Here is a 26,760-nt window from a genome sequence, read left to right on the forward strand (position 1 = left end):
GAGAGGAAGGGAGAAGGAAGGAGAGAGGGGAGTGATTGTGATTTGCGGTATTAAAACATTAGATACACACACACACACACACACACAAACACACACACTCACACACACACACACACACACACACACACACACACACACTCACACTCACACTCACACTCACACACAAAGCAAGGGAGGAAAGGAGAGGACAAAGGAAGAAAGGAAGGAGGAAGGAAGGGAGGGAGGGAGGAAGAGAGGAAAGAAGGAAGGAAGGAAGAGAAGAAGAGGAAGACAAGAAAGAGGAAATAATTGTTTTTTGCTTATTTTCTCTCTCTCTCTCTCTCTCTCTCTCTCTCTCTCTCTCTCTCTCTCTCTCTCTCTCTCTCTCTCTCTCTCTCTCTCTCTCTCTCTCTCTCTCTCTCTCTCTCACGGACAGCAGAATCATTAGGGAGAAAATAATGTTGCAACTCTATCAATAACCGAACTTAAGAGGAGGAGGAGGAGGAGGAGGAGGAGGAGGAAGAAGAGGAAGAGGAGGAAGAATCATTTACACACTCACAAAAATCAGGTTCCTTCCTCTTTCTCTTCTTCATCTCCTCCTCCTCCTCCTCCTCCTCCTCCTGCGGTCATTAGGGTCTCGGGAAGGATCATTACCTGGGTCGTACCTTAGAAGGGGATCGAACACCTTGACGCGGGTAAGAGACGATGACGCAATCTAAATCCTTGTGCCAAGAGGGTTTAGGAGGAGAAGGAGGAGAAGGAAGAAGAAGCGGAAGAGGAGGAGGATGAAGAATTGGTGGAGGAGGAAGAGTAGTAGTTGTAGTAGTAGTAGTAGTAGTAGTAGTAGGAGGAGGAGGAGGAAGAGAAGGAGGAGGAGGAGGAGGAGGAGGAGATGATGAAGAAGATAAAGAGGAAGAGAAAGAGCGTTTTTGTGTGTGTATGTAAATGATTCTTCTTCGTCTTCCTCTTCCTCCTCCTCCTCCTCCTCCTCCTCCTCTTCTTAATTAATGCGTAGTTTTTGTTTCCTCTTATAATTGTTGGTGAAATTTTATCTAAACGTTATTTCCTTCTCTTCTCCTTTCCTTTCCTTCCTTCCTTCCTTCCTTCCTTATTTCTTTCTCCTTTCTCTCCTCTTCTCCTTCGGTCTATATATTTTTCCTTCCTTTCATTCTCCCTTTTTTTACCTTTTTTTTATATTTCTTGTCTTCCTTCTCTCTCTCCTTCCTTCCTTTATTTACGATACTCTCTCTTTCCTCCTCCTCCTCTTCGTTCTATATTTCATCCTTTCATTTTCTTCCTCCTTTTTTTCCCTTCATTTCTTTCTCGTTTTCTCTTCATCTTTCACATTTATCAAACCGTTTTTCTTCCTCCTTTTATCCACTTTCTTTCTTTCTCCTTTCTCTCTTCCTCTCCTTCGATTCATATTTCTTCCTTCTCTTCATTCCTACATTTTTCCTTCATTAATTTTTTTTGTCTTCTATTCATCTTTCAAGTTTCTCATCTTCCACTTCTTGTATCCTTTTATCTCTTATCTCTCCTTCATCTTTGTGTTCCTTCTTCTTCTTTTTCGTTTTCTTTTTCGTTTTCTTTTTCTTTTTCTTCTTCTTTTTCTTTTTCTTTTTCTTTTTCTTTTCTTCTTCTTCTTCTTCTTCGTCATATATTTCACTCCCTTCCATTCTTCATTTTTCCTTTCGTTCTCTTCGCCTTTTTGTTCCTCCTCCTCCTCCTTTTTCTTCTTCTTCTTCGTTCTGTTAATTAAGGAAACCAATATGTGTAAATTTATGGCTCTCTGAATATCATGTTTCTTTTAGTGATAAGTTGCTTCAGTAAATTCTAGAGCAATATTTTCCTCTCTTGCTCCTTCTCGAATAATATTAATGTTCGCTTTATCGTGTATATCATCCTGTGTTTTTATTTTGCTGTTTCTTCTTTGTATTTTTTTGGGGGGGTTTATTATTATGATTATTATTAGTATTATTTGTTTCTGTGGGGGGGTAAGGGGTGGGGGAGAGGTGTGTGTGTGTGTGTGTGTGTGTGTGTGTGTGTGTGTGTGTGTGTGTGTGTGTGTGTGTGTGTGAAGCTGGTCTTAATTATTATTATTATCATCTTTATTTTCTCCTTCATCATCTTTTTAATTTTTCTTTTTTCTTCTTTTTCTTCATTATAATCTTTTCTTCTTTGTCTTCTTATTCATCTTCGTTACCTTCTTGTTCTCCTTGTTCTTGTTCTCGTTTTTCTTCTTCTTCTTCTTCTTCTCTCACTTCTTCGATTTTCTGTAATAAAAATGTTTGCAAACTGAAGTGCTCTCGACGCTATTGTTTTAGGAGTGTGTGTGTGTGTGTGTGTGTGTGTGTGTGTGTGTGTGTGTGTGTGTGTGTGTGTGTGTGTGTGTATAGATTGCTGATAAACTTAAGAATAAAACGAAGAAGAGAGGGAGAGACAAAGAAGGGAAGAAAAGGAGGGAGAGAAGGAGAGACAGAAAGAGAAAGAAGAGAGAAAGGAAGAAAGGAGGAAGATATGAATAGACAGATAAAAAAGGGGAGGGAAAAAGAGTGAGAAAAAGGATGAAAGGAAGAGGGGAAAAAGGAATAAACGGAAAAACAGAGAAGGAAAGGAGAGAAAGCAGAAATGAAGGAAGGAAGGGAGAGACAGAGAGGAAGAAAGCGAAGGAGAATGGAAGGAATAGAGGAAAAACAGAGGACGAAAAGAATAGAGAAGAAAAGAAGAGAGGGGGAGACAGAGAGAGAAAGAGAGAAGGAAAAGAAGGAAGAAAGGAAAAATAGAAAGAAGGGAGGAGGGAAGAAGGGAGGGAGAAACGAGAAAAAAAAGTAAGGAAGGAAGGAAGGAAGGTAGAAAGAGAGGGGGAGACAGAGAAGAAAAGAAAGTGAAAAGGAAAGAAAGAAAGAAGGAAGGAAAAAAAAGAAGGAAGGAAAGAAAGAAAGTAAAAAGGGAGGGAAGAAGAGAAGGCAGGGAGGTAAGAACTCGATGCTTGGAGAGAAGGAAAGAAGGAAGGAAGGAAGGAAGGTAGTTAGACAGAGAAGAGGAGACAGAGAAAAAGAAATAAAGAATGAAGGAAAGAAAGAAAGTTGGAAGGGAGGGAGGGAAGAAGGGAGGGCAGCCAGGTAGGAACTCAATGATTAGGACGTGAATCACCTTGCTAAATTACCTTTATGGCAGAATCAACACGCGTCCGGTTACTGCTTGGTTCAGTACGCGTGGGGGACAGGTTTCTCAGTATTGGTGGTGCATAGCGACGAAATGGCTTCTCCTTTTATCTTTTCTTCTGTTTATTTCCTACTTTCGCTGGTTAATTGAGGGTAGGCAGATTAAGGTTTTATTTTTGTGCATTTTCATTTCTTGCGTTATCGAGTTTTGCATTATTCTTAAGTTTCTTTGGGTCTGTCTCTGTTCTTTCTTTATTTTTCTTTCTTTCAGTTCATCTATTTATCTATCTATTTGTCTGTCATTCTATCTATATCGTTCTAAATCCATCTTCTGTGTATTTTTTGTTCTTGCATTATCGAGTTTTGTATTATTCTTTTGTTTCTTTGGGTCTGTCTTTGTTCTTTCTTTATTTTTCTTTATTTTAATTTATCTATTTATCTATCTATTTGTCTATCATTCTATCTATATCTTTCTAAATCCATCTTTCGCGTTCTTCTTTTTTCTTCCTTTCGTTCATCATTACTATCATTCTCAAACTCCTTTTCCTCAATCAATTTTCTCTGCACTTTTTCTTCCTTTTTAACATCATCTTCAAAATCATTCTATTCTTTTTCTCGTTCAACATTAGCATTCTCATATTCCTTTTCCTCAATCAATTTTCTCTGCGCCTTTTCCTTCCTTTTAAACATCATCTTCAACATCATTCTATACTTCATTCTCGTTCAACATTAACACTCTCATAATCCTTTACCTCAATCTAGCTTCCGTGCAATTCTTCTTCCTTTTTTAACATCATCATCAAAATCATTCTATTCTTTTTGTCGTTTAACATTCTCATTCTTATATTCTTTTACCTCAATCTAGTTTCCGTGCAATCATTCTTCCCTTTATCATCATCTTCAACATCCTATTCTCTTTTCTCCATCACTATTATCATTTCTTCATTCCTTTATCTCTATTCTCCGTGCAGTTTTTCTTCCCTTGTATCATCATTGCTCTACTTTCTTTTTACGATCTATTTTTAAAGCACGTCATCCCCGCTGACTTCTCCTCCTCCTCGCTGGCCCGGTCCGGTACACACACAACATTACCCGGACGAGGCGCTCTTAATATGTCGCCTCTCAGTTTATCAACTCTCCCGTGCATAATGTAGAAGGTTTGCCCACTCCCGCTCATCCTGCCTTCATTATCTTTAAGAGGCAAACACGAGGAGGAGGAGGAGGAGGAAGAGGAGGAGGAGGAGGAACTGGTTTAGAGTGGACTGCGTAGTGTTGTGTGTGTCTACGTTCGTTGGTATCAAACTACATAAAAGGTTTGCTTACACTCGTTCATTCTTGATCAGTATTCTTAGAGGCAAACACTAGAAGGAGAAGGAAGAGAAGGAGGGACCAGTGTAGCCTGAAGAAATGCATAGTTTTTTTAGTGTATAAGTACGTAGGAGTAACATTATAAGAAGGAGGAGAAGAAGAAAGAGTAAGAAGAGGAGGAGGAGGAGGAAAGACCACGGTAGCCTGAAGACATCCATAGTTTTGTGTGTGTGTTTAGGTACGTAGGTGAGACACTATAAGAAGGGGGAGAAGGATAAGAAGAAAGAAGAAGAAGAGAAGGAGAAACTAGGATAAGAAGAAGAAGAAGGAGTAGAAGAAAGAGGAAGAAGAAGAGAAGGAGAAACTAGAGTAGCGTGAATGGAAGATAGAATCGAAAAACACGAAAGATTAGAGAAAACAGATAGAAAGAGACAGAGGAATACCAAACGAACAGAAAAGAAGACAGAAATCAGAGAAGACAAGACAGAGATACAGACTCATAAAGCGAAATACAGAAGAAAGAAGAAACACAGAGGAAATACAGAAGAAAAGAGATAGGCTTGAAAAAGAGAAAGAAGTTGTACCATCCCAAACAAAAGAGGAAAGTGAAACCGTAGAAGGAGAACAGAAAACAGAGAAGAGAAAGAGATACAAGTAGAATAAAAAATGGATAAAGAGAGAGAGAGAGAGACGGGGTCCGCGTACCTGTCTTCCTCACCTGCCCCTCGCCGTCACCTTCTCTAATTAGCACTTTCAGGTAAACTTCTGCACCTGATTGGCGTCAAAGTTTTAATGCGCCTTTCTTTTTTGGAGTCCAGTGCTTCGGTAATGAACGAGAGAGGGGGAGAGAGAGAGAGAGAGAGAGAGTCAAAAAGAAATCAAAATGACAAAATGAAGAGAAAGAGGAAGAGAGAAGAAGAGAGAGAGAGAGAGAGAGAGAGAGAGAGAGAGAGAGAGAGAGAGAGAGAGAGAGAGAGAGAGAGAGAGAGAGAGAGAGAGAGAAAAGCCGATAATGGTTCCAACACAGTCAAAATCTTATACAAATCTAATCCATGCCATTTAAGAGGATCAAAAACTATATCACAGAATTCGCTGATCCATTCCACTTGAACATTCGAGTTTATGAAAGAAAATATAAATGAAATAATGATAGTAATGGTTAGTTATAAAATTTCTTGTAATATATAAAGGAAAATATAAGAGGAGTTAAGTTAGAGTGTGCTATAGAAAAATAATGTTGGGTTTAATATGAAGTTCAAGAATGTAGTGAGTAATTATATCGATTCCAGAGACGTTTAATAATAGATGAAGGTAATGGTGGTGGTGGTGGTGGTGGTGGTGGGATTTGGGGGTACAGGAATGTATGTGTGGGGGAGTGTGTGTGTGTGTGTGTGTGTGTGTGTGTGTGTGTGTGTGTGTGTGTGTGTTAAAAAAAATACGTACATACACTGAAAGTCTCTCACCACAACCTTAGAAAAAGAATTCCTAAGTTTTCTTCATTAACTTTGCAGACGTCGTCCATTCGGTGACACACACATAAAAAATAATAAAATAATAATAATAATAATAAATAAATGAATAAATGATAGAGATAAATACATAAGCAAGAAAAGCCAGAATTGTTGGAGTTATACGATATTTTTCTTTCTTTTCTTACTCTTTTTTTTTTATATAATTCTAAAGTTTATTTTCTCATATAATTAACATTTTATCTTTTTTTCTGTCTATTAAATACATTTCTTTTTTGTTTCCTCTGTCTGTTTTTTATCCGTTTTCCTGTTTTTTTCCTGTTTTCTGTTACGCCTCTGTCTGTTTTCTGTCTACTTAATACATCTTTCTTTTTTTCTTCTGTTTGTTTTATCCGTTTTCCTGTTTTTTTTCCTGTTTTTTTCCTGTTTTTTGTCACACCTCTGTCTGTTTTTCTGTCTACTTAAATACATCTTTCTTTTTTTTCCTCTCTTTCTGTCTGTTTTTATCCGTTTTCCTGTTTATTTTCCTGTTTTCGGTTACGCCTCTGTCTGTTTTTCTGTCGACTTAATACATATTTCTTTTTTTTCCTCTGTCTGTTTTTATCCGTTGTCCCGTTTTTTTCCTGTTTTCTGTCACGCCTCTGTCTGTTTTCTGTCTACTTAATACATCTTTCTTTTATATCTTCCTTACATTCTGTCTCTTTTCATCCGTTTTCCTGTTTTTTTCCTGTTTTCTGTCACGCCTCTGTTTGTTATCTCCCTGTTTTTCTTGCTCCATTTCTCTCGTGTTTGTTTCCATATGTTTTTCCTCTCCTTTTTTTCTCTCTCTGTTCTGTCTGATTTTTTTTATGTTGTCTGTTCTTTCTGTGTCTCATTCCTTTTCTTGCTTCTTATTGTTGTTTTTTTTATCTTTTTCTGCATCTGTCATTCTATATTGCTGTCTGTCTGTCTTTGTCTGTCTATCTGTCTGTGCGTCTTTCTGTTAGTCTGTTTGTCTGCCTCTCTCTCTCTCTCTCTCTCTCTCTCTCTCTCTCTCTCTCTCTCTCTCTCTCTCTCTCTCTCTCTCTCTCTCTCTCTCTCTCTCTCTCTCTCTGTGTGTCTCTCTATCTCTCTCTCTCTCTCTCTCTCTCTCTCTCTCTCTCTCTCTCTCTCTCTCTCTCTCTCTCTCTCTCTCTCTCTCTCTCTCTCTCTCTCTCTCTCTCTCTCTGTATGCCTCTGTCTGTTTACCTGTCTGTCTGTCTGTCTGTCTGTGTCTGTGTGTCTGTCTATCTGTCTATCTGTATGTCTGTCTGTATCTGTCTGTCTGTCTGTCTGTCTGTCTGTCTGTTTGTCTGTCTGTCCGTCCCAGCCATGCTCGTGTTCCACTTATTCATAAATGCCTGACTCCCTAAATATTTTCTCTCCCTTTTTTTTTGGTATGCGAAATGAATGTTATTTCTTTTATCCGACTTCCGCGAATTTGAAATGTCCCGCCGAGAAAATGCTTGACTGTCATTTTTATATTTTTGAGCCCGGGGACTTAATTTATTCATCTCATTCTTTCTTTTAATTTTTTGTCATTTTTTTTCATATTCGTTTATTAGTTTTTTTTTTCTTTCTCTCTCTTTGTCTGGCGTTCTTTTTCCTTTTTCTCTCATTCTTCTTTTTTATGGTAATTTGTCCATTTTCTAGTTTTTTTTTCTATTATTTACTATTCGTGTTTTTATATTTCTACTACTACTACTACTACTACTACTACTACTACCACCACCACCACCACCAACAACAACAACAACAACAACACTACAACTATATAGATTCCAATTCATTTAAACCTTTTCATACGGTCTCCAATCCCCCAAACACACACTAGGTCAGCCCTCAGCCCAGGTCATTATCTCGGCCCCGATTGGAACGTAATGCTCGTTAACTCGACCTATTTTTGCCCTCTAATGGCCTCGTTAATTGTTTATTTTTCCGCCGTCAATACTGGGGCGGTCTCCCTCTTGCTCTCCCTCTCTCTGTGATCTGTGAGGTTTTGTTTCTCCGTCTCTCTCGCTCTCTCTCCCTCTCTCTCTCTCTTTGGTCTGGTCTGCTGTGTGATGTGTTAGGGAGGGAAGAAGAAGGAGAGGGAGAGGAAGAGGGAACGGCAGAGAGTTTTGTATATATAGATAGATAGATGTAGGTATTGAGATAGATAGCAGAGGAGAGAAGAGGAAAGAATATATGCGAAGATTAAAGAGAAAGAAAAGTGTTACGAAAAGATGACGTTAGACTGGATAAAAGATGAGAAGAGAGTTAAAGAGAGATAGATTAATTAAAGAGATATATCGATAGATTGCAAAGGATAGAGAGAGAAAAGGAGTGAGAAGTAATATAAGATGCTATAAGAGAAGAGAAAGAAAAGAGAGAAATTGAGATATATAGATAGATAAATGTCAGAGGGGAGAAAAGAAGGGAGAAGAGGAAAGGAGAGGAGAGGAAAAGAGAGAATATAAGCAAAAATGAGGGAGAGAGAAAGAATTAGAGAGAAAAATTAAAAGAAAGACAGCATAGGATAGAGGAGAAAATATGAGTGGCGAGAAAAAGAAAGGAAAAAAGAGAAAAGATAAGATAAACTAAGATAAATGAGAAGGGAAAGACAGATAAACAACAGAGAGAAGAGGAGATAAAAAACAAGAGGACAAGAGGGAGGATAAGATAAATTGATATAAGAGAAGAGAAGCAGAAACAGACAGAGATAAACAGCCGAGGCAGTGAGGGGAGCAGCTCACCAAATGAATTATTCCTGGATAGAAGCAGGAACTGGAAGAGGGAGGATAAAAGGTATTCCGACTCCTTTCGGTGTGAGGGGGAATAAGAAGTTAGGAAAGCATGTCATTGGCCGAGAGACTTTGGTAACTTTTCTGCTAATTTGTACTTGGTGGTAGATTTGACTGTGGAAATTCAACCACCCATAGTTTTAAGCGATGATGATAATGCTAGAAATAATGATAGTTTTAATAATAGTGAAAATAAGAAACTAGGAAACCATGGCATTGCCCGAGAGACTTTGGTAACTTTTCCGCTAATTTGTACTTGGTGGTAAATTTGACTGTGGAAATTAAACCACCCATAATTTTTAGCGATGATGATAATGCTAGAAATAATGATAGTTTTAATAATAGTAAAAATACGAAACTAGGAAACCCGAGAGATTTTGATACCTGCGGAATTAACTTTTTTGATAATTTGTACTTGATGGTAAGTCTAACTATGGAAATTAGCCCACCCATAGTACGCTAGAAGTAATGATAGTTTTGATAATAGTAAAAATAAGAAGTTAGGAGACCATGTCTTTACCCGAGAGATTTTGATAATTTTGATAATTTGAACTTAATGTTAATGGCCCACTCATTATTTTAAGTTGTATAAGAGCGATGATGATAATGCTATAAGTATTAATGGTTTTAATAATAGTAAAAATAGGAAGGTAGTAAGCTATTTCAATGCCGGAGAGATTTTGATACCCGTGGAATTAACTTTTTTTTTTAATTTGAGCTTATGGTAAATTTAACTATGGAAATTAGCCTACCATTATTTATGAGTATTAATATGTGTTAATAATAATGTTAATAATGGAAGTAATGATAGTTTTAAAAATAGTAACAATGATAGGAAATATGAATGATGATTGTATGAAAACTGCTATATATATGTATTTGCCTTACACTAAAAATATAAAAAAAAAAATTCTTTTTCTTTATCAATATTTACTTTTAACGTGCGACAATTGCTTTTGCTCTACTAAATTTAATTGCAACTCTTTATATTCTGTTTATCAATATATGTTCTAGATACTGAGAATTGCTTTTACCTTACAGTGAACTAAAGTACAACTCATTCTGTTATCTTTATCAGTAGTATTTTCCAGTGTACGAGAAATGTTTGTAACTTACACTAAAACAATTGCAACTCGGTTTTTTTTTCACTCATCATATAATCCAATAAACCAGAATTGGTTTTTCCTTCAACTAAAACAAATCATAACTCATCCTTACTTTACCAATATAGTTTTCAGCGTACGAAAGATGCTTATAAACTTCACTAAAACAAAACAGATACAAAATGAATGACCTCTATTCTTTTACCTCTATCAGTAGTATTTTCCAGTGTACGAGAAATGTTTGTAACTCACACTAAAACAATTGTAACTCGTTATTTTCACTCAACATATAATCCACTAAACCAGAATTGCTTTTTCCTTCAACTAAAACAAGTCATAACTCATACTTACTTTATCAATATAGTTTTTAATGTACGAAAGATGCTTATAAACTACACTAAAACAAAACAGATACAAAACGAATGACTTCCACCTTTTTTTTGTGTTGACTTTACAGAGACTTGATTATATCCGCGACTTTCCTGCGACTAGATACATAAAACATTCGCCTCGCTACTCCAAGTTCCTGTTCGTTCCTTCTTTCTCTCTCTCGCTTCTTCTTTGAGAACATAAACAAATACAAAACGAATGACTTCCACCTTCTTTTGTGTTGACTTTACAGAGACTTGAACATATCCACGACTTTCCTGCGACTAGATACATAAAACATTCGCCTCGTCACTCCAAGTTCCTGTTCGTTCCTTCTTTCTCTCTCTCGCTTCTTCTTTGAGTACATAAACAAATCCAAAACGAATGACTTCCACCTTCTTTTGTGTTGACTTGACAGAGACTTGATTATATCCGCGACTTTACTTCGACTAGATACATAAAACATTCCCCTCGCCACTCCAAGTTCCTGTTCGTTCCTTCTTTCTCTCTCTCGCTTCTTCTTTGAGTACATAAACAAATACAAAACGAATGACTTCCACCCCTTTTTGTGTTGACTTTACAGAGACTTGAATATATCCACGACTTTCCTGCGACTAGATAAACAAAACATTCGCCTCTCCACTCCAAGTTCCTGTTCGCTCCTTCTCTCTCTCTCTCGCTTCTTCTTTGAGTACATAAACAAATCCAAAACGAATGACTTCCACCCCTTTTTGTGTTGACTTTACAGAGACTTGATTATATCCGCTACTTTACTTCGACTAGATACATAAAACATTCGCCTCGTCACTCCAAGTTCCTGTTCGTTCCTTCTTTCTCTCTCTCTCGCTTCTTCTTTGAGTACATAAACAAATACAAAACAAATGACTTCCACCCCTTTTTTGTGTTGACTTGACAGGGATTTAATTATCGTTTCCTGCGACGCCTAGATAAATAAAACATTCGCCTCGTCTCTCCAAGTTCCTGCTCCTTCTCTCTCTCCCTCGCTTCTTCTTCGAGTAGTTTGTCTCCACTTCACTTTCTTGCCGCAGTGACGGAGGCAGAGAGGCGCTCGCGAACAAATGGATAGAATTTAAAGGAGTTTTTTTCTTTCTTAATTGTTTTTACTTTGTTTTCTTCAGCTTGTTTGTTTTTTTGTTTATATATGTTTCTTTTTGTCTTGATATTCTTTGTTTTTTCCGCTTTTTTAATTGTTTGTTTTTTACATTACTTTTTTCTTCACCTTTTTTTGTTTTCTTCCTTTTCTTTCTTGTCTTCCTTTTCTTCACTTCTATTGTTTTTTTTTTTTTTACTTTTTGTTGTGTTCATTTTCCTTGTTTTAATTTTTTTGCGGTCTTCTTTTCCACTGGTCTTCATTTTCTTTGTTTCTTTAACCTCCTTTTTGTCTTCATTTGTTTTGTTGTCTTCACTTTCATTATTGTCTTCATATTCTTTGTTTCTTTAACCTCCTTTTTGTCTTCATTTGTTTTGTTGTCTTCACTTTCATTATTGTCTTCATATTCTTTGCTTCCTCCACTTTCCTTTTCGTCGTCATTTATTTTGTTGTCTCTACTTCCCTTCTTCTTCCTTTCTCTTCACATTATGGCCGTAGCGAAAGGCAGGCAGACAGACAGACAGACAGACAGAGAATCGGACCCACACTCTTGTCTTCCTCATCATCTATTAACAACTTCCCAAACGATTCCTTTCCTACCGCAAGACTTCTCCTTTTATTTACATCGCTCTTTTGAGTCACGTTTAATAGCTCCAGTAATGTCACGATCTCTAACCTTTCCCAGCGCGGGTTAACATTTCAATCCTTCCCCTCGCTTCAAATTTCTCGTTGCGAAGTCTAGAAGAAAGTAAAGTTTTCTGAGTTGAGTTCTAAGTGCTTTGAGTTACTTTTAAGAATTTAGTTGCAATAATGTCACGCTCCCAAACCTTTCCCAGCGTAGATTAACATTTCAATCCTTTATTTCGCCTCAGATTCCTCGTTGCAAAGACTAGAATAAGTTAAGTCGTGTTTCATTGTGTGTTCACCTATTTACATCACCTTTTTGAGTCGAGTTTAAAGATTTAATTGTAGTAATGTCACGTAGTCTAACTTCTCTCAGCGTAGGTTAACATTTCAATTATTTTCTTCTCCTCAGGTTCCTCGTTGCAAAGACTAGAATAAGTTAGGTCGTGTTTCATTGTGTGTTCACCTATTTACATCACCTTTTTGAGTCGAGTTTAAAGATTTAATTGTACTAATGTCACGTAGTCTAACTTCTCTCAGCGTAGGTTAACATTTCAATCACTTTCTTCTCCTCAGGTTCCTCGTTGCAAAGAGAGAATAAGTTAAGTCGTGTTCGTAGTGTGTTCACCTATTTACATCACCCTTTTGAGTCGAGTTTAAGGAATTGGTTGTAGGACACGTGGTCTAACCTTTCCCAGCGTGGTTTAGCATTTCAATCCTTTCCCTCGCTTCAAATTCCTCGTTGCAAAGAGAGAATAAGATAAGTCGTGCCCGTAGTGTGTTTACCTATTCAGATCGTACATTTTTTAGTCAAGTTTAAGGATTAAGCTGTAGGAATGTCATGAAGTCTAACCATTCCCAGCATGAGTTAACATTTAAATCCTTTCCCTCGCTTCAAATTCCTCGTTGCAAAGTCTAGAATGAGTTAAGTCGTGCCCGTAGTGTGTTTACCTATTCAGATCGTACATTTTTTAGTCAAGTTTAAGGATTAAGCTGTAGGAATGTCATGAAGTCTAACCATTCCCAGCGTGAGTTAACATTTCAATCCTTTCCCGCGCTTCAAATTCCTCGTTGCGAAGTCTATGTTTTTTGAGTTGCGTTTAAGAATTTATTTGAAGCAATGTCGCATACTCTAGCCTTTCCCAGCTTGAGTTAACATTTCAAACATGTCCTTCGCTTCAGATTCCTCGTTGCAATCTAGAATAAAGTAACGTCTTGCTCTTGGTCAGAAAACATATAGGTTGCATTACAAGACATATCGCCGTCCATAAAGCACATATTTGACAAGGCTTTCGTAGGATTTGTGGGCATTTCCAGGGATAGTTTTATGACCCTGGTGGTAGTGTGAGTCTTCTCCTGTACCATGAACCTGAAGAAACACTCATTAGAACCCGACTGACCCCCTCTTTGGCCTTTAGAAACAGCTGATGTGAGATGCGAGAGTGTTTTATGATACCAACCTATAAAGTCACTGTGGGATCTTGTTTTTAGTGTAAGTGATTTGATAACTTTCTCGTGTCTTTCCTCTCGACATAAAATATAATAGTTTGTGGTTCTTTTTCGTGCCTTATCTTCACAAATTCATGGCAATATTACTTTCTCGGTGTGCGTGTGTGTGTGTGTGTGTGTGTGTGTATGGGAGGGGGGGGGGCGGATCTGCGTGTGTGCGTGTATGTGTGTGCGTGTGCGTGTAGGAGAGTCCGCTGATTACCTTCAACAAACTTAGGTACGACGAACACACAAAGAAACCGAGGCGTAGCTAATACTGCTTTTGTCAAGTTAGGAAGTAAAGAGAAAACTTGCAGAAGACCGAAAAGTAGCTCAGAAGTTTTTGAGGAGGAGGAGGAGGAGGAGGAGGAAGAAGAGGAGGAGGAAGAAGAGGAGAGAGAGGAGGTGGAGCTTTCAAGTCTCTCGTTTTCTCTTCTTTTTCTCTTTCTTTTCTTCTTATATCCTCTATCCTCTTATCTATCTATCTATCAATACCTCTTTTCTTTCTTTTATTCCATCGCAACTTTCTTCTCGTCTCCTTTCCTCTATCATCCGCAATTTATCTCTCTTTACATGTCTATGTCTTAAACCATCCATCTATTCTCCATTAATGTCTATAACTACCTAACAATGTATATCTATCCTTGCGTCTCTCTCAATTCCCTGCTTCATTTTCATCTCCTATCATTTACTATCTATTTCACTCTCTCTTCATCTGTCTATATCTCAAACCATTCATCTATTCCTCATTAACCTCTATATCTACCTAACACTGCCTTTCTTTCTCTCTTTATATCCCTTTCTCGTCTCCCTCTATCGCTTTCTCAATCTCCTCCACTCAGTCCTTCCATTCGTCTACATTCCCCTGATCATCCATCCATCCGTCTGTCCATTGCTAGGCGTCTATCTACTTATCAGAGTCTCGCGGGGCGCCGGGGGTCGTGTCTTGTCGCTGGGGGTCGCGGGAGGGCGGGAGGGAGGGCCACAGTCACCTTAAGTTATATTCATGACCTCTGGACCCGACCAGTACGCCCCGCCCAATCTCAGCGGCAGATTGGGCGACTCCTGGGCCAAGACGCGGCGCTGGGAAGGGAAGGCGAGAGGGAGGGAGTGACTCTGGTGCTGTTTCTTACTGTGTTGTGTTGTTCTTCCTTGTAATGATTTTGGTGTTGATATTAGTGTTATTTCTACGATTATTAGTTGGGCAGATGTATGAGAGGGAAGGCGAGAGGAAGAGACGAAGGAAAGGGATGTTGGTGTCGTTTCTTACTGTGTTGTGTTATCCTTCCTTGTTCCTTGTAATGATTTTAGTGTTGATATTAGTGTTATTTCTACGATTATTATTTGGACTTGTATGTTTGGGGAGCGAAGGCGAGAGGGAGAGACGAAGAAGGGGGTGACTCTGGGGCAGTTTCTTGTGTTCATCTGTTCTTCCCTGTTCCTCTTACTGGTCTTGGTGTTGTTATTACTCGTAGTGTTATTTATATCATTATTATTTGGACTTGTATGTTTGGGAAGGGGTGACTCTGGTGCCGTTTTTTGTTGTGTTGTTATGCTTTCTTTATATTATTCCTGTTCTTGTTCTTGGTGGTGTCAGTGTAGAAAAGTGTAGAAAAAAAGGCCAGTTAATCGCTGCTCCTGATAATGACAGAAGTAGAGAGTGGCCAAAAGAGAGGTCAATTTCGGGTGGAGAGATGTCTTGGTATACTCTGAGAATGCTTGTCGTGATAATTTTTTAGGGAGGCGTTCGTGAGTCCAGCGCGTGATCGGACCGTGGTGAATTGCTCCTCTGCGAAGGTATATTAGTCTTCTGCCTCAGTTCATGCGCTTAAAGTTGTGTTCTATCCAGTAAGAGGCGGGGAATATCCTTTAATTGATAACGTGGAACACTCTCACTCTAACCCATTCTCTTTACTACTATTACCATTAATATCACTCACCATTCTCTCTCTTCGCAGTGCCCCCTTTGAATGATGGAGAGGCGAGCGTTACTGACCCGAGCATAGATACACTGAGGGCTTGCAGCATCCTACCTTACCTACCTGCCTGATCCTTGCCGCTCTGGTCTCAGCCTCCCTCGGGTAATCAAGCGATGCACTGGACGGCCGGGCTCGGAGTGTTGCTGTTCGCCTTACCTGATTCTGCTAACGGTGGTGGTGTTGGGTGACCCTTATACGAGGCTAAGTATATATTATGTGGTTTTGTTTTCGAGGAGTATTATTCGTATTCCTGTAACGTAATGCTTTTAGGAGGGGAGTATCAAGCCTCTCCATTAGATTTTGGTAGAGTTTTTTTGTTTAATCTTTTTGTCTGAGCTGCCTCTTTAATGTGAAGAGGTCGAGGCTGTGACTTGAGGGCATTTATTTGTTTTGATGAGGCGTGTCAAATTATCAGTTATGCAATCCCTCACTGATTCTCACTGCTACTCATTTCACCTTCTATTGCTTTGCAGGTGGAAAGCGAATCTGGAAGGCTAATTCGACATCCTGAAGTCTTAGATGTTCTCCTGAGAGCTGTCAAGTCACTCGCAATATGTCTAAGGTGACTCATAAACTTCACCAAAGATGTCACTGTGTAGTCAGCAAAACAGTATGCATCATTGTACGTATGTTTTGATTTTCGTTATTTTTTAATCAATTTGCATACAGCAGTAACAAGGATCAATAAACTTCCATAGATACACTAGTATATGTATTAGTAGTAAACTTGAGTACAATATAAAAGTACGTTATAAACTTTTATATCTATATCGGCAACCCAGCCAGGACTCTAATCCCTAGCGCAGTGCAAGCCTCGCCTTACGGAGTTTAAAAGGGTTCAGACTCACCCTGTCTCGCCCAGCCTCATCTTCACTGGGGGTAACCATGTCTTTAATTTACCCCGGCACAGGCCTGTCACCAAAACCTATGCCTGGGTAGATTAGACGTAGTTACCCCCCAGTCGAGATGAGGTTGGGTCGGACAGGCCGAGTCTCACCTTAATACAGGCGAGGCAGCTGCAGGTGGTTCAAGTCCTGGCTGGGTAGACTGAACAACACACTCCTTAGTTTTTGTTCTCCTCTGGAATGATGATAGTGTTCAGTCTGAAAACACTTATCTAGCCTGTTTGCAGTTACAATCTAAAATTTGGTTCAGCGCAAGCCTCACCTGTACGGAGGTTAAAAGGGAGTTTTCACCCTGTCTGGAGGTAACATCATCTTTGATCTAGCCCGGCACAGGACCGTCATCAAGACCTGTGCCGGGTTATACTAGACGTAGTTACCCCCTGAGATGAGGTTGGGTTGGACAGGCCGAGTCTCAACTTAAACCCCCGTACAGGCGAGGCAGATGCATGGGGCACGATTGGTTCTGGCTGGGTTAACCCTACTCGTATTAGTTAGGCTTAATCTTGTATGACGCTGAAGGGAACAGTCTAAAATCAAACTAATCTAGGCTGCTTTGATGCTTGTTTAGTATTGAAATTAGAAAAAATATGTACGGATGGCTAAAACAATATCCAGCATCCATGGGTTGGTTGAATAGAATTTGAGCAAAACCAATGTAGCCTTTGTGTTGTTGGTAGGGGAGTACCAGTGGACGCTCTACCCATTGGTACCCCCTAACCAACACAACACATGCCCATAGATTTTGTTCCAATTCTCTTCAATCAATCCATGTGAGGTGTTTGATATTATTATAGCCGACTATACCTGTACAAATTAAAAGTACTTCATAAACTAATCTAGAGCTCTTAAAATTACTAAGATAAAACTATTCTCATTCCACTTAAAATTACCCTCCACAGATAATGAAAGCAAACTCGTAAAAGTTATCGATGGCAAAAACTGAGTACGCTTCCTTCAGTTTCATTACCGTCTTAAGATTAAAGGCAAACCACTTAAACATTAGCAAAATCTTATAAAACTATGCCTCTTCCACTTTAAAATGTTGACCATCATTCTAAGCCTTAAGAACTGTAATATTAATCTAAAAGAACCTGTATAAGGCGAGTCTAAGATACTTCCACTTCTGTTGACTGATATGGTTGATGTCAGTCTTGTCGGAGAGCAGAACTGGTCGCATGAGGCAGCAAGGTGACGTTGTGAGCAGCGAGTGGTGTGCTTTCGATACAGGCGTGGGGCAGCGGCGAGGTGGTGTCCGGCCCTCTGGGGGAGAAAAACGCTTTAGTGGTAAAGTTACTTAATGAAAAATATTTGGCAATTTGTAAGGTTTAAATGGTTAAGCCCTAAAGTGTACCATATGCAAGATCAATATGTTCATTAACGTTGCCAATTTATCAAAGCTATTTAGTTTTATACAAGTAGAAAGAAATTTGTTTTAGTATTTTTATAATGCAATAATCTATCAATGTCTTATAAACTTTGTAAGACCTTATAAATCAAAGCTATCGTTAAGGTAACATGGTATAATTATCGTAATTATGAAAAATAACTAATATATATATCGCAGAAAATGACCCAAAATGTGTTATCATCTTACCATTACAGCTTCTTGGTATTGGTCTTCCGCTCTTGCCGTCCAGTCCCCGGTCACACCAGGAGGGGCGGGCCACGCCAGCATGACGACCGCCTCACCCGATGATGTATGGAGACTTCAGACAGTTGTTGACTATCCTAAAAAGCATTATAATATATTTGAATGATATCCTATTAAGGTGTATTAATTTGATACATTAGAATGTCTCATCTTCCCTAGATATCCACTTTAACTTCCATTCATTATCCTTTATGAACTTTATTTGTAAAATTTTTTATATTCAAACTTTAGCAATACCCTGACCATCCTAATCAAGGTTCATGGCCGCTAAACTTTATATGCTTTCAATGTCCTTGAAGAATGATTACTCTGTATATATAAATTTACAATAAAAATCTCATGAACACCCTTTTTAACCACCCTAACCTACAAACATCACAGCCTCAGCCTATCACTGCACCTCCAATGAAAAGGCTACCGAGGGCTCAACAACAGGAGTGAATTCAAGGCTAAGAAAACGAATACAAACAAATGCTTACACTGGGTTACAAAAGGCAAGGAGTTACTGCAGGGGGGAAGGAGAAAGAAGAGTGAAGAATAGAAGTGGATAGTGGATTCTCGTCTCGCCTCCCTGACATGCTGCATAAATTAATCCACACAAACTTTTGCTCCTTCAACCAGCGCTCTCTACATCCGCCTTGTTATACCGTACACACATCTACACACACAGTTACGCACCCCGACCCTTTCTAAAGCTCTCACTACCTTCCCGACACACTTAGAAACGCCTCGACACAGCTACGCACCTTTGAGCCTGCCCGTGGAATCTCAGCACTGTAATCTCGGCCGCCCGGAGTTCTATCGCTTCAAGTCTCGCGCGGACTGCCAGGCGAAGCAAGGTAGCCGTGAGGGTCGGCAAAATCACTACCGGGTTGGGCGATTCGAACAGCTGAATCTCTGAACGACGCGCTTGGATAGTTGATAGAATTGCCAGATTGCCAGGAACTAGAGTTTAATGGGAGACTAAAATGTAATACCGTGGCAGCCTTACTTTTTTATATGGATTTTGTGGAATATTGAAGAGGTCTTACATATCGTATACTGAATAAGTGAACGAAGAGACTCGACAGTAGTTAGATTATCGAACATAACGAGAGATTCTGCTGTAAGAGTTTAATAGGAGATGTAAATTAAATACTGTACAAGGTGTTAACTACAATTTATATGACCTAGGTAATATTAAAATGGTAACAGACGTAGTATACTTAATCTGTAAACGCCGAGATTGAGCAGGAGTTATAATTATCGAGAACAAAAATCGATGTTCAGAGGCACTACATAACCTTGCGGCAAAATGATTATAAAACCTTAGTTCAGCACATAGATTGAGCGTTTGATAGCGGTTACTCTTATATTAAAGCATCGCCATTCAGCACACATTTTAAGCGTTGGACAGCTGTTACAATCACGATCCCTTAACCCGTCCCCCCTCTTCATCTTCCTAAAAGTGACATTTCGGCACATAAACTATCGCTATAACTTCCTTCAACGCAGATATTGTTTGTGTTGGATACCTGCTAATATATATAACATGATTTAGCGCAGACTGTAAGCGTTGGACAGCTGTTACAATCACGATCCCTCACCCCGCCCCCCTCTTCATCTTCCTAAAAGTGACATTTCGGCCCATAAACTATCTCTATAACTTCCTTCAACGCAGATATTGTTTGTGTTGGATACCTGCTAATATATATAACATGATTTAGCGCAGATTGTAAGCGTTGGACAGCTGTTACAATCACGATCCCTCACCCCGTCTCCCTCATCTTCGCAACGTGACTATTTTGGCCCGTAAACCATCGCCGGGGCACGCGCGGACATTTTCACACTTTACTCCGGGATAAATCTACGCCGGGAATTGCTGACAGCGTGACGTTACTGCGCGGCGAGGAATTGCTTTCAGGCGCGGCGTTATTGGCTGAAAAATAGGGGCTCTAAAAATAAAACTCGCGGAATGTTGCTGCATGGTTTTCCAGCGGCGCGCGGGGCCCAGCGAGCGAGGCGGAGTGGAGTGTTTTTTGCACGCGAGGAGCAGCGAGTGGGGAGCGAGGGTCCGACGCCTTGCACGGGCCTGTTCTCTGACCTACCACACCTGGATGCTTATTAACTAACTTGACACCTTGGACGATCACACCTGTACTCCTTATATACTTATACTAATGTGCATCATGCGAGTACTACAGGTAGATAAATGTTTGCAGAGTAACAAAAATTAATGAAGAGATAAAAGGGAAAATGGTTTGAGGATTAAGTAATGAAAGAACGAACATCCATATACTTATAAATACGGGCATGTTAAGGATGGCAAAAGTGGTTAAGGGTTCGCATACTACCAAAAGTGAACTATCGAGTGTCATAGTATTTAATGAAGTCAAATGGATTATAAACTACTCTAGCAGCCTTTACTATATGAAAAAAGGGGAAACGTTGGCATAGAGAACCCAGCCCATGGTCACGCGAGTATTTCAAATAGTTAAAAGGGTTGGGTAATAAGAAAAGTTAACCATCAAAAGGATATAAACGCACGGATACTAAACTAATCTGGAAATCTATACAGTATGCTAAAAGGGAAAAAAGTTAACAGAGAACCCAGCTCACGGTCACGCGAGTATTGCAAATAGTTAAAAGGGTTGGGTAATAAGAAAAGTTAACCATCAAAAGGATATAAACGCACGGATACTAAACTAATCTGGAAATCTATACAGTATGCTAAAAGGGAAAAAAGTTAACAGAGAACCCAGCTCACGGTCACGCGAGTATTGCAAATAGTTAAAGGGTTGCATAGTAAGAAAAGTTAACCATCAAGAGGGTACGAAAGCACGGATACTAAACTAATCTGGAAACTTATACAATATGCTAAAAGGGAAAAAAATAAGAGAACCCAGCCAACAATCATGCGAGTATTGCAGGAATAAGTTAAGCAAGTATGGACACTCATAATACCGATTAGCGTATAAACTGTACAGAAACAGCACCCAAAGTATGCGATTCTCTTACCACTTAAAAAATCCTCGTTCTCGTCCTCAGCCATTTCCGTGTCCACGCCAAGTCGTCATGTTAGTAGAGCTTCTTTGGGATTCGAGTTTCCACATTACCGTCTCAAAAGTACTCCCACACTTGCACGGAATAACGCGCGAGTCCATCTTATCACAGTTATGTCCAGCACCGTCTTTACCAATCCTCGCTGAAACAGATTACAGCAAGAGGTTTTCGTGTATGTGACAATCCTTATTATTCACTTTGCATGTTTTAAAGTTCACGTATTTTCTTTGCATATACTGAAGTTCATGAAATTGGGATAGCAAATAGGGGTGTTCGTATATATGACAATCCTTGATATTTTCTTCGCATATCCTGAACTTGACGTATTTTCTTTGCATAAGCAGAAGTTCATGAAATTGGGATATCAAACAGTTACAGTGAAGTAGATTCAAACTGCTATATCAGGTTCCGTAAATGACAATCTTGTGCTCTTCGTATTTACGAAATTTGAAGTGCTCCTTATTTACGTGTTTATGAAATTTGAAGTGCTCCTTATTTACGTGTTTATGAAATATGAAGTGCTCTTTATTTACGTGTTTATGAAATTTGAAGTGCTCTTTATTTACGTTTATGAAATTTGAAGTGCTCTTTATTCACGTTTATGAAATTTGAAGTGCTCTTTATTCACGTGTTTATGAAATTTGAAGTGCTCTTTATTCACGTGTTTATGAAATTTGAAGTGCTCCTTATTTACGTGTTTATGAAATTTGAAGTGCTCCTTATTTACGTGTTTATGAAATTTGAAGTGCTCCTTATTTACGTGTTTATGAAATTTGAAGTGCTCCTTATTTACGTGTTTATGAAATTTGAAGTGCTCCTTATTTACGTGTTTATGAAATTTGAAGTGCTCCTTATTTACGTGTTTATGAAATTTGAAGTGCTCCTTATTTACGTGTTAATAAAATTTGAAGTGCTCCGGTCAACTTTTTTTTTTTTTTTACAGCAAGGGAGACAGCTCAAGGGCACGAAACAAAAACAAACAAAAACGCCGAACTCTCGTGCTTCAAACACAAACAGAAAAATGGCAAAAATAAAAAATAAATATAAATAAAAAAAAAATGAAAAATTATGTACCGGATCTCTGGAAGCTACATACACCCTTCAAAAGCTCTTTCCTATGAACTAAACCGTAGCTATTGGACCCTGGCAAGCTTCTGTATCGATCGGAGGCACCCACACTCACCAGGAAGAAGAAGAGGATGACCCACCCATAGAAGAAGGGAATCATCTCGCACACCTTCAGCACGTGGTCCACAGCGATCCCCACCTGGCACAAGAGGAAGATGAACGCTCTGATGCCACTCAGGTAGATAGAGCGGTAGGATCCTCGGGGAGCATCCTGGAAAGAATAAAGAAATGGGTAACTCTGTACTTAAAGGCGATAGAAACGTATTAGAAAGCCCACTGTTCACCATCCAATCCAAGAAAATGACAGCCCCGGTTTGCGTATTTCCCTTCTCTGTACGGGAAAGTAGCGCCTATATACTCTTGAACAAGGCAAGTTAGGTTAGGTTAAGGTTTAGTGTCATTTAGCGTAATTTTGAGAAGGAAACAGAATCAGAGTATTTCCCAGAGCGCCCAGTGGCTAGTCTTGAAGCTACAGCCGTGCATCTTCACTCAGGAACTACATACCCATAAAGAGATTGAGAATATGCCCCCGGTTCATCATTGTACCTCCACCAAACAAGGCGAGCTAACACACACACAAACACAAAATGACGAATACTAACACATGAAGGTTACACTTGAAGGTTGTAAGCCAGAGGAGAGAACTCAGGAGATATAGACTTTCCTCTCTACCACTGAAACTTTCCTCTCCCCCCACTGAAACTTTTCCTCTCCCCCCACTGAAACTTTTCCTCTCCCCCCACTGAAACTTTTACTCTCCCCCCACTGAAACTTTTACTCTCCCCCCACTGAAACTTTTACTCTCCACCACTGAAACTATATGATTATACAAGTGTTGCTTCCTACATAGCTACTGAAAAACGTGGACGCTTAACACACACCTTCGTCGGTCTCTCGGACTGTCCGAGGACACGAAAGTTGACCAGCAGACCGAGGATGTGCACCACCACCACCACCACCACAGCGAGCATAAACAACCGCCTCGCAAACCGCACTAATCCCTCCACCTGCAGAAAAAGATAAAAGGGAATATTGTAGTGTTTATTAGGGATGTATATAACTGTTTTTCGTTGTCATATTAGAGGTTATAACAAGAACACCAAAGCCCAGACAAAGGTAATATTGTAGCGTTTATGACTAATATAATATTGTTTGTTGTTGATTCTTGCGTTAGATTCACAAGGTTATTACAAGACCACTACAGCCCAGTTGACCTTCCCCTGAAATCCTTATAATCTGTCAAAATCTTCTCTCGCTATGATTAACCCGTCTATGATTATTGTTATTACCTCGCCGTTGTAGCTAATGGGATTCTACTTCGTGCACTTAACTGAATTACACTATAGCAAGAGTTGAAGCTAATACCAGTGAAATTGAACTAAAACCAGCGATATTAATAACTGCGACTTGGTATTCTAATTCGTTCCCGCAAGATGAATTAAAACGAGTGAAATTGACGAGTGAAATTGACGAGTGAAATTGACGAGTGAAATTGACGAGTGAAATTGACGAGTGAAATTGACGAGTGAAGTCAACGAGTGAAGTCAACGAGTGAAGTCAACGAGTGAAGTCAACGAGTGAAGTCAACGAGTATAATTAACGAGTATCAGGGAGTGTACTAGACCAAGCCTTCAAAACACACAAACTAACGCAGGAACTAAATATTTCTAACAATAGTCTGCCCAGAACTCAAATTTCTTAACCAGTCTCTACTTAAGTCAATTTCTAAACTAGTCTCCCTTCAACTCACATTTCTTAAATAATCTCGAACTGAAACCATTAGTAACTTTCTCACACTAGTCTACCCGAACTCAAATCTCTTAACCTGTCTATATTTAACTCAATTTCTGAACTAGTCTCCCTTCAACTCACATTTCTTAAATAATCTCGAACTGAAACCTTTCCTAACTACTTCTTCAACTAGTCTACCCAGAACTCAAATCTCTTAACCAGTCTCTACTGAACTATTTCTGAAGTATAGTCTCCCTTTAACTCATATTTCTCAATCACTCATATTTCTCCCTTTCACTCACATTTCTCAACTAATCACTCATATTTCTCAACCAATCCCGCCTTAACTCACATTTTTCATAACTACGTAATTTCCCAACAACAAAAACCTAGAAGTCATCTCCCCTTCATTCAAAGCACAGGACTCACCTTGCGCATCTCCCCTTCATTCAAAGCACAGGACTCACCTTGCGCTTCATAGAGTGATAAAAACACAGCTGACGGACTTCCACGGGCTCTTCATCAAGGTCATCAATAGTCGCGGTGTCGGCACGTCGGCGGCGGCGGGCATCTCCCCGCTCGGCCATATCGGTGTAATAGCGAGGGGCTTCGACGTCACCAGAACTGGCCCCGGTATACATCTCCAGCAATGGCCTGAAAGAAATAACGCCTTGGATTGGTATGGTGAATGGCTATTACTCATCCTACGCCTGTTATGGTAGATACTAGAGGTTATTATTAAAGTACAGCGTTATCATATGAAACACCTATTACATATCAGAATTACCCTCAACGCTAAACATCTCCAGCAATGGCCACTGACACTGTACACAAACCACTATAGCTACGTGAACCTAACCCTCGCTAATATATATATATACACCCTTCCACCACCCTGGCACTATATAATACCTAAAACACACACATGCATATACCTTGCGTCCAATCGTGTAATTTCTATAGCCCTGGAGTCCTTCTCTGGCAGTCCAGCGCCCTCCTTCCCCTGGTATCCGCTTCGTACTGACTGATAGCTTGCGGAAAGGGAGGTCTGATGTTAAACTCCGGGTTCCGTATGTTTCGAAGCAGTGAATGCGGTAGTTGAGTGTTAGGCAGGGTTCCCACTATCTCGTTTTGTTTTATGGCCTCCCTGATGACTTTATTCCTTACATTGTGCCCCGAGGTCGTAAGGTGGCTGGATATTATGAGGTAAATACTTTCCTCGGGTCATAAGCAGAGGATTGTCGGAGAAAACGTAATAGTGGGAGCCCCGCCTGAGATCAAACTACATGAATGAGGAAAAGAGTGGACAAGTTAAGTATAATGAATGAGAGACTTTGAGAATGTAAAATACTTTCTCAAACGATGCAGTCAACTACTAAATCGTATTACCATGAATGAGACAATTGATGGCTCTTGTGTTATGATATAGTGGTTTTAAAAGGATATTATATACTAATTACAATCCTTTCTCAGATGCTGCTGTTAAATACTAGATCGAATTACCATGAATGAGACAATGGATGGCTCTTGTGTTATGATATAGTGGTTTTAAAAGGATATCATATACAACTTACAATCGTTTCTCAGATGATGCAGAGCAGAACTAGATCGAATTGCTATGAATGAGGAAGGAGTGAATGACCTTTGTGCAGTGGTTTCTATGCTTTTGAAGGTTATGTTATTATTTCACGGAACACATTCTGAGCTTATGAGAGTGAGAGAGTGTGTTCGATCCATATAGATTTATGTGTTTGTATTGCTCTTTATTTAATGTTATATGAACCGATTATTTTTGGGTCCCACACGAATCACTCATGCTAACCAAACTGCCTTCCTTCCTTCCCTCCCTCTCTCTCTGTCTCTCCCTTTCTCTTCGCCTCTCTTCCCCTTTCTTCACTTTTTTTTCATTCTTCATGAGGGAACGTCTTGTGAACCGATTATTTTTGCTTCCCACACGAATCACTCATGCTAACCAAACTGCCTTCCTTCCCTCCCTCTCTCTCTGTCTCTCCCTTTCTCTTCGCCTCTCTGCCGCCATCCTCACATTTGTGCATTCTTCATGAGGGAACGTCTTGTGAACTGATTATTTTGCCTTCCCATACGAATCATTCATGCTAACCAACTCCTCTCCCTTCCTCTCTCTCTCAAACTCACCTCTCTTTCTCTCTCCCTCCCTCCTTTGCCTCTCTCTCTCTCTCTCTCTCTCTCTCTCTCTCTCTCTCTCTCTCTCTCTCTCTCTCTCTCTCTCTCTCTCTCTCTCTCTCTCTCTCTCTCTCTCTCTCTCTCTCTCTCTCTCTCTCTCTCTCTCTCTCTCTCTCTCTCTCTCTCTCTCTCTCTCTCTCGCGTTCCCCTTCCCACAAACATTCCCTCTCTCTCCTTCTCTCTCCCCTCTCCCTCTCTCCATCTTCCCATTAACACAAACGCATCCACTCTCCCTTCCCTTCCCTCTCTCCCTCCTTCTCTCTCTAGTTATCGTTCCCATTCCCACCAATCTCATCACTCTCCCTCTCTCCTTCCTTCCTTCCTCCCTCCCCTTCCCTTTTCCTCCTCTTTCGTTCTTTATTCCTATTTCCACAAACTTATCCGTATTTCTACTCTTCCTCCGCCACCTTCTCCAACATTCCTTGCTCCCATTCCCACGAGCCGACACACGGTCCCACCATTCCTAGCAATCTATTCCTGTCTTGTTTCTGTTTCTCTAGCTAGCCTGACCTTTCCTTTCCGTCTCCTATTCCCAGCATTTTAACGAACCCCTCCCGTCTCCCTATTCCTTTAACTTCTCTTGATCCCATTCCCGGCAACTTAACACACATTCCCATCCTTCGTAAATACCCATTCCTTCCTTTCTACCATTTCCCCAGACCTTACCTATCCTCTACCCATCCTTCCTATCCATTCCTTCCTTGCT

The 26,760-nt window shown here is 39.8% G+C and overlaps 1 protein-coding gene and 1 long non-coding RNA gene across 3 annotated transcripts in view; one reads left to right on the top strand and one right to left on the bottom strand.

The window, feature by feature from the left end:
• The window catches only part of LOC127001407 (uncharacterized), a 38,693-nt gene extending 22,684 nt beyond the window's left edge, over positions 1 to 16,009 (top strand). Inside the window, exons 3-4 of the long non-coding RNA XR_007755254.1 lie at positions 15,375 to 15,497; positions 15,869 to 16,009. This is a non-coding gene — a long non-coding RNA (uncharacterized LOC127001407). The remainder of the gene's footprint in view (positions 1 to 15,374; positions 15,498 to 15,868) is intronic.
• Positions 16,010 to 16,100: 91 nt separating this feature from the next.
• Positions 16,101 to 24,930, bottom strand: LOC127001348 (uncharacterized). Of its 2 annotated transcripts, XR_007755145.1 has the most exons (7): positions 24,788 to 24,929; positions 24,320 to 24,506; positions 23,003 to 23,128; positions 22,177 to 22,332; positions 20,949 to 21,135; positions 17,895 to 18,028; positions 16,101 to 17,560 (listed from the first exon to the last, which is right to left on the bottom strand). XR_007755145.1 is itself a non-coding variant. In XM_050865838.1 (6 exons), exons 2-5 carry the CDS (start codon positions 24,491 to 24,493, stop codon positions 17,945 to 17,947), a joined length of 540 nt encoding a protein of 179 aa, XP_050721795.1. In that variant the 5' UTR covers positions 24,494 to 24,506; positions 24,788 to 24,930; the 3' UTR covers positions 16,101 to 17,560; positions 17,895 to 17,944. The 2 variants fall into 2 exon arrangements, 1 of the variants encoding a protein (XP_050721795.1); XM_050865838.1 differs by lacking the exon at positions 20,949 to 21,135 and having other exon boundaries at positions 24,788 to 24,930.
• Between the last annotated feature and the right edge of the window lie 1,830 nt (positions 24,931 to 26,760).

The sequence above is a fragment of the Eriocheir sinensis genome, chromosome 20, assembly GCF_024679095.1.
Source record: "Eriocheir sinensis breed Jianghai 21 chromosome 20, ASM2467909v1, whole genome shotgun sequence".
Classification (NCBI taxonomy): Eukaryota; Metazoa; Arthropoda; class Malacostraca; order Decapoda; family Varunidae; genus Eriocheir; species Eriocheir sinensis.